An 8,164-nucleotide genomic window follows, 5' to 3' on the forward strand; every position below is an offset into this window, starting at 1 on the left:
TTCGTTATCCGTTGTCAATCGTTTATCGTTTACTGGTACGTTAACTGTTATTCGTTTCAATCGTTTATCGTTTACCGTATATGTTATCCGTTATCGATTTCAATCGTTTTTTTATATGTTTAACGTTATACGCATAACGCATAACGTTATAAAAACGTTTTGAAGCCCTGTTGGGAATACATAAAACAATAAGCATGCATGAATAAATACTCGTATATAGGAGTACAGTGGCGCCGAACACGGGACGGTATCAACTGGGGAAAATTCCCAGAACTACCTATTTATGGGTGGGTCAGGTGGGTGGGTGGAATGTGGATGATAATAAGTGATCAGTCATTAGTGGTGTTTAATATTTAAAAGTAGTATATCGTGATTATAATGCATTATTCGAGAGTAGCTAAACATTTTTTTTAAGTAGGTGGGTCTAACACCAGTATTTTTCCCCATAAAATGAAATATATATCGGCGCCGCTGTGGGTACCTACTAGCGCGATATAGTTTCCATCGTTTATAGCTCAAAACACTTTCCCATCATTGGCTGGGTGTTAACAGTAAAAATAAATCAATACATTTTAATTCGTTTTGGAAATTTGTGATATTATAGCATATAAGAAACGCGAAGTATCCTATGAAGTGTAAAGTAATGTTTCGTATAAAGTTTTTCGATTATTACAGGCATTCGTCGAAAACGTGCAGTTGATGGCGTAATCAGAAACTTTTTACATTATTCACCATTAAATATCTTACCAAACATAAAATTTGAGAAACAGTCTCGAGTTCCACCTATTCCTATTATAGTATTATAATATAATATTTTATGTTTTCAAATACATATTACTATTATACATATATATATATATACCTATATATATATGCAATTCATACTTATCTCACTAACGTCATCAAATATAGTATTATACTAAAAATTATGAAACTTCTACCGATGAATTAATGTAAGTGCTTACTTACGCGATAAAAATAAAGAAAAAGTCATAACTCATCGAAATCGGTCGAGGGGAGCGAACTGTTTAATATTTATATTACCTATGGGTACCTATATATACTACTTGGGTATATGTCGTAGGGGGGGGGGGGATATCGGATATGGGCAAATAAGAAAACAAAGATACAGTATAATATACTTCACTCCTTCGCGTTGTTCCTGTGTATTATAGAGATGTACTATAAATATAGTAATATACAATAGTGACTATTATGGGTATATATAGGTAGTAGGTATAGGTACCCATTGTGTTATTTCCCGTGTAGATAAACATTAAAGTTGTGTTCGTTGTGTACTTGTGTATATACGGGGTAAGTGGTAACGTGCGTATACCGTTTGTCTAGACGCGATAAAACTTTCCAATGTCGTGTAGGCGCATAAAACAAAACGATACACCACGAACCCCAAGCATAAATAAATAGATACTGTATTGGGCCGCACAGGGAGTGCAGATAAATGCCTACGGAACACATCAGACTGCGTTGGCCAATGAGGACATTGGACGAGACATATATATTTATAAAATATTATTAAAATATATGTAAAATATATGTTACATTCAAAATTTGCCGAACTTGCTCAATAAGCGAAAAACAGCCAAGAACTCATTATTATACGCGTGGGCAATGCCAGACACCGAAATACATTTGAATTTCTCATCAACATTGGCACTATCCCAATTATCTCAATAACTCCGCGGTCTGGAAAATATAATTTTAATAATATAAGTATAAGTGTAGATACCTATTACTGTATTATGTACAATAAGGTGCCTACCCACCTATACAGACATAATATTATAAGTATTGTAAATTATAATGGTATAATTTTTATCAAGACATTAAAATACGATTAGCTCAATAAAATCGCAAAATTATCATAATAATTTTGCAAGCCCCCAGACAGACGTTTTCATAACTTGTAAGATTAAATCTCTTTAAAAACTTAAAACAAAACGGGATGCGACGCGCCGTATTTGTATTCCACGAGTCCCCGTGGAATCGTATAAGCTTATTTTACGACGTAAAAGACCGTGGAAAAATAATCCCAAATTAAACTTATGGATTACCTATAATTTATAATGTATAATAAATTTGATTCAACGTCGTCTGTAACTAGTGGCTTATAATTAATTACCGTTACCAACTGCCGTGGATCTGGGGGAGGGGCCTAAGAGGCTTTAGGTATAACGTCTATAATACCTTCAATTCAGGTGACTTTGAACTGCACGTGAGGTGACTTGGAACATTTATTATTTATTGTTTAAAAATAGTTTTAAAAAAATATTGATTCAGTCAGTATAGGTAAACATATAACATGTAGGTACTTTAATACAGTTACCTATATTCAATAATAACAGTTGAATTAATAAAAAAGTAGAAAAGTGGATGTCACTCTGCTATACAGTAGCTGATCACAAGTGGGTGACTGTTATAGATGATGTTAATAAATTTGAATTCAATGATATATTATCATTTTATACAAAAAACGATTCTGAGCGGAGACGGTTTGTCAGCCAAATATATTTTATATTATTATTATTATTAATATGGTAGCTAGTAAGATGAATTTATTCAATATTATTTGTGCACAATAATATACTTTATAAGTTTCAACTACGCACAAATTATATTTTTTAAATATAACAAAAAACTAAAATTGTTCTATTTGTTTAAATATCTAATTTAGTGCAATTTGAACATAGAATATCTATTAAAAAATATTGTTTTTATATTTTTTGGTTACAGAACAGTTAAGTATATTATAGAGTATTGCCTAAATACGACCCCTTAAAAATGGTTCGCTTTCAACAGCCCTAAGTAAAGACGTGAAAGTGTTACTTTTTTAATACTAAAGATTAAATATTTTCTTTTAGATTTTTAGCAAATATTTATTTTTATCTTTAATCTGCAAATATAATACTAGAAAACTTAGTATTGTTAGGTAATTTGTGTGTTTGGACATCATATTATTGTCATTAAAATGTTTGACAAAACTTATACTTTACATTTTTCTTTTATTAAAAATTATAATAACAAAAACAAGATTATATAAAACTCTGTAAAATATCAGACTTATGTTAAAAATTATCGCATCACAGGCATAGAGACGGCAGCTTTGGTGTCTGTGGCATCAGATTCTTTCCAAAGTTGTGTAACTGTTTTCAATTCCGTAAAAAAGTGGTAACCCTTAAATAAAATCACAAATCATTGATATGAGAAAAATGTTATGCTTTACATTCCTGTATAACTTAAAATCAAAAAAAAATAACACATACTTGTTTGCCATAGAAATGATTTTGTCCCAAAAATGAGCCTCGTGTACCAGTAAATGAAAACATTGGCAATGGAACTGGGATAGGTACATTTACACCAACCTAAATGGAATATAATTAATATATATCATTATTACATGTACAATTCCTGAATAAAATTAGAATACGCTTACATTCCCACATTGGACTTCGTGAGTGAACTTTCTAGCTGTTGCTCCATTTGTAGTAAATATAGCTGTACCATTACCATATGGATTTGAGTTAATAATGTTTAACGCTTCATCCAAAGTATCAGCAGTCAAGCACACCAACACCGGTCCAAATATTTCTTCTGTATAACATTTCATATGTGGCTATATTGTACAACAAAATGAAAAAAACAACACATAGGTAGTTTAAAAAAAAAATCCAATCATGAAAATAACAAATAACCTAATTTTTTTTATAAGAGATCAGCTCCAATACTAGAATACTTTTTCAAAAAAGTGGGGTGTTAATGGATTGAGTTCATCATAAATGTTATCATTGCAATATCGGTTGTTACCTTCACGTCTGTAAGAATAGTTGGTCCAACAAAATTTCCTTTTTCATAGCCCGGCACACTTATGTTTCTTCCGTCCAAAAGAATTTTAGCTCCTTCATCAATACCAGATTGGATTAAACTGTGGATTTTATTTTTTGCTTCTGGAGATATAACTGGGCCTACATCAGTATTTGGAACATGACCTTAAATGTAAATATAATGAATTAATAAAAATCGTAAATAAATAGTAACTAAAACAAAAACTAATACTTAGATTCCTTAATTTACTTACCAGCATTGACATTTAAATTTTCAGCACGACTCTTTAATTCGGGAAGCCAATTCTTGGCATCACCAACAAACACAGCCGTACTTAATGCCATACATCTTTGTCCAGCTGCTCCAAACGCAGCTCCAACTAATGAATTTAACATGCTAGTCTTGTTAGCATCAGGCATTATTACACCATGATTTTTTGCACCCATATTGCTTTGCACTCTTTTACCATTTTTAGAACCTCTAGTGTAAATATGTTCACCCTACACACAATATATAATAGTATATTAGCACTCAATATAACCTTTGACAAATGTAAAAGGCTATTATATATTATATAACTATTAGTTACCGCAGTGTTTGCACCAACAAATGAAATTGCTTTAATGTCTGGTGCATCACAGATGAAGTTCACTGTGTCTACACTGCCATGAATAATATTCACAACACCAGGGGGGCAGCCAGCTTCGGACAACATTTCAACAAGCATCATACAATTACCAGGTACTCTTTCTGAAGGCTAATAATAATTACAAAAACATTTTTAATATTTTTTCATTTAAAATATTACCATTGGTTATAACTTATAAATATTAGGTATAATATTATAATATTTACAATCAATAATATTACTAATAAAAACTTAGGGGCTATTAACTTTTTTTATTGCCTATAACATACCAAATAATGTTTGGCTAATGTCAGATTAACAAACTTCTTATACACCAGACCATATTTTGTTAGATCTAGACAAGTTAGGATTAAATGCATATATTTACCTTGATAACAAATGTATTTCCACAAGAAATAGCAACAGGAAACATCCATAAGGGTATCATTGCAGGGAAATTGAATGGAGCGATACCAGCCGTCACCCCAAGAGGTTCTCGATAGGAATGTATATCCATATCAGTAGCTACTAACGGTAATGATTCACCCATAATTGAGCTGGTAAAATTGCAACAATTTTCAACAACCTCTGGAAAACATAAACATAATCATTTAACTGACATGATACTATGCTTGCGATTACTGTATAATAATGAAATAAAACATAGTAAATCTTACGTAGTCCACGAGTTACATCTCCTTCTGCATCAATCAATGTTTTCCCTTGTTCCTTGGTTATATTCTCTGCTAATTTTTTCTGAAATTAAATTTAAAAATATTTTAAATGAATAAATGATACTAAACACTATCAAAATATAAATTTACCATATTAGCTTTGATGATTTCCTGATAACGAAACATGATTTGTTGTCTTCTCATAACAGAAGTTTTCGACCACAATTTATAAGCTGCTTTGGATGATTCTACTGCGTGTTCCATTTCACTTTGTGTACATTTTGGTACTTTAGAAATAACCTAAGAAGGTTGATTAAAAATCAATATGATGGAAATACGTTAAATCCTCGCTTATCCTGACATTGCCAGGCATTCTGTTAATCCAGACCAACGTGAAGTACAAAAAAAATGTGTTAATAATTCTCAAACCGATTGTAATTTTGATTGTATGTACATATTTATTTTTTTCGTTTTTAAAATTAGTAAACAAACTATGTACATGGTTATTTTTAGTATAAGAACCAATACATAATGATATCAGTGGTCAGCTTGAAACATGTTTCCCGGGTTTCAGTTAATTTTGTTTAAACCAGACAGGGTCTGGATTAACGAGGCGATACTATTATATTCAAAAAGGTTTATAATTATATTAATAAAGTAAATAATATTACTTCATTTGTAGCAGGATTATGTACATCGATCCAATCATTTGTTTTTGATTCAACAAACTTTCCATCTATGTACATTGGAACTTTTGGAATGGCACTGCATGTTGCATTAAACCGAATTGCTTGTTGAAATACATTTTTCTGAAAAAAATATTTATCAAATATTAATTAAATGCATAAAATAAATTATAAATAAATTTGATATTTATTATTGTTAGAATTCAATATTGACGTCTTTCACTTGTTTTTTAATGATATATAACCTCTGATCTTAGATAAGATAAATAAATAATATAACTGTAAAGTTAGGTACCTACTTATTTCATACAATTATTGTAGATAAAAAAGGATTACATGTGATATACTATTAAGTATTAACTAATTAGGTAGGTTCTAAAGTATGTGAGTATGATAATTTTTTTCTTGTTTCCATGCGTGTAATATAGTAATTATATTAATCCTAAAAATATTTAAACAATTTTAAATTTATAGGTAGGTACTCAATTAACAATATTATGTATTTATTTTTATAACTACCTACACTAATGATGAATAACATAAAGATATTAATGTTTTAAGTATTCACTATTCAAATATAGGCATTATAGAGCTCATTTGTACAATAGTATGTACCTACAGGCTACAATTAATATTGAAATAATAAAAATGTGTAAGCTGAAACCTAAAATAAAGGTATTGTTATAGAAATATGAATATTTTCTTTTTTCAGCTTACAATTTTATAATAATATCATTAGTAGTAAGTACTAGGTAGTAGGGAGTAGGGACCATGTTCTAAAAACCAATTTAAAGTTAGATATAATCATGAAAATGTAAATCCTTTAATATTAATCAATAACATCCGTTAAAACCTGTAAATAATTTATAACTAAGTGGTAAATGTCAAGTAGCATAAGATATGTGCATAATAAATATGATAAGCATAAACAATTATAGTAATACTTATTGAAACAAATGCAAAATAAAAAAAAATACTAAGTGACTCTTAAAAATAATTAATTACTTAATAAAAAAACTATTTAAGTATTTTACCTATGCTGGAAATAATATTTTATGAATTGAGGAAATGGTAATAAATAATAATTTATCAAAATTCTAAACAAGTCAATCTCAGTTTTTATTCTATATAATATGATGACCAACACAATAGTTACATAACACAAAAAAAATATAGGTATATGATATATAGTTAAAGTATTGGACACTTTACCCAACCCGTTAAGCTTTATTGTATTTTCTATTATACAGATTGTAAATATTCATTTTTTATCAATAGAAAAAAAATCAATAATTTGTATAATTAGTTTTGTAATATTTGAAATGAAAACAGGTAAGTACGTCAGGCAAATTTCTAGCGACAACCACTTATTGTAGTAATTACATTCAACATGAAGAGTTTTTATATCCACAAATGATTGGACCGTAATTTTAACACTATATATATTTTAATATTATTAAATAACTTGATTATTACTTTTAACATGTTAGACCGGATCATGTTTGCTGACGATGATGTACAGACGTCACTAGTATGTAGCTTAATATAATATGTTATGGTTACCCTGCGGACAGAAGGAAAATATGAATTTAGTGGATAAATAATATTAGAAGACGCAATAACACAATATTTTGAGTAAAATGTCTTAAAAAAAATTAAATCACGAAATACTCACCACAACACTAGCAAGCCAACACTAGGCTACTAGTTAAAGATTAGTCTTCCACCGTGAACACCACTTCGGCAAGTGGCAACTGCGGTGATAACTGATAACGCCGGCAACAGGTATGTGTACTGATACTGATCGGCGATCGCAGTCAAATGGACGTCGTGTAGCGCCACCTTACGTCAGCGACGTCAATGTGGACTCTAGTAGTAATGTAGAGGTGGGTCATTATAATGGTACCTGTCGGTCGAATACTCAAATGTAAGTGTCCACAATTGTTTAATAATTCAATAATATTCAATATTGATTATTCACCAAATAAAAATTGATAATTATAACCATCACGTCATTATGTTATAAATATTTTTTTTCGACTTCGGGTCATTTAACTAATGAAAAATGGTGTATGAACAAATAGGACCCGGGTCATTGAGATCCCAACCATACCTATGGTAACAACGTGGATCTAGTTGTCTCGGGATCAAATTATCGAGTTTTGATCTAAAAGTCCTGATAATAGGATTTCTGTTATACTGTTAGTGTTATCACATTAAAAAAAAAAAAACATTACCCTTGATCTCTATATAATTATAATTTCATTTATGTATATTTATTTAATAAAATATACGCGCACGACTAGAAATTTATTATAAATAGGTACCTAGTTTTA

The 8,164-nt window shown here is 29.9% G+C and overlaps 1 protein-coding gene across 1 annotated transcript; it reads right to left on the reverse strand.

Moving 5' to 3' along the window:
- Positions 1 to 3,000: 3,000 nt before the first annotated feature.
- On the reverse strand, positions 3,001 to 7,664 carry LOC100168589 (probable methylmalonate-semialdehyde dehydrogenase [acylating], mitochondrial). Its single transcript, XM_001943990.5, has 12 exons — positions 7,504 to 7,664; positions 7,305 to 7,392; positions 5,814 to 5,951; positions 5,293 to 5,442; positions 5,146 to 5,224; positions 4,857 to 5,056; positions 4,430 to 4,597; positions 4,094 to 4,340; positions 3,823 to 4,004; positions 3,452 to 3,631; positions 3,282 to 3,380; positions 3,001 to 3,192 (listed from the first exon to the last, which is right to left on the reverse strand). The coding sequence occupies exons 2-12, from the start codon at positions 7,326 to 7,328 to the stop codon at positions 3,091 to 3,093; spliced, it is 1,569 nt and encodes a 522-aa protein (XP_001944025.1). The 5' UTR covers positions 7,329 to 7,392; positions 7,504 to 7,664; the 3' UTR covers positions 3,001 to 3,090.
- Positions 7,665 to 8,164: the final 500 nt, after the last annotated feature.

This window comes from Acyrthosiphon pisum, chromosome A3 (genome assembly GCF_005508785.2).
Source record: "Acyrthosiphon pisum isolate AL4f chromosome A3, pea_aphid_22Mar2018_4r6ur, whole genome shotgun sequence".
Taxonomy (NCBI): Eukaryota; Metazoa; Arthropoda; class Insecta; order Hemiptera; family Aphididae; genus Acyrthosiphon; species Acyrthosiphon pisum.

Bases quoted from the DNA above. Each gene is read 5' to 3' on its own strand.
- LOC100168589 (XM_001943990.5), bottom strand. From the start codon at position 7,328: ATGATCCGGTCTAACATGTTAAAA. The intron at 5,443-5,813 runs GTAATATTATTT...CAACCTTCTTAG, and splicing joins ATAATCCTGCTACAAATGAA to GTTATTTCTAAAGTACCAAA. The intron at 3,632-3,822 runs GTAACAACCGAT...TGTACAATATAG, and splicing joins CTATTCTTACAGACGTGAAG to CCACATATGAAATGTTATAC.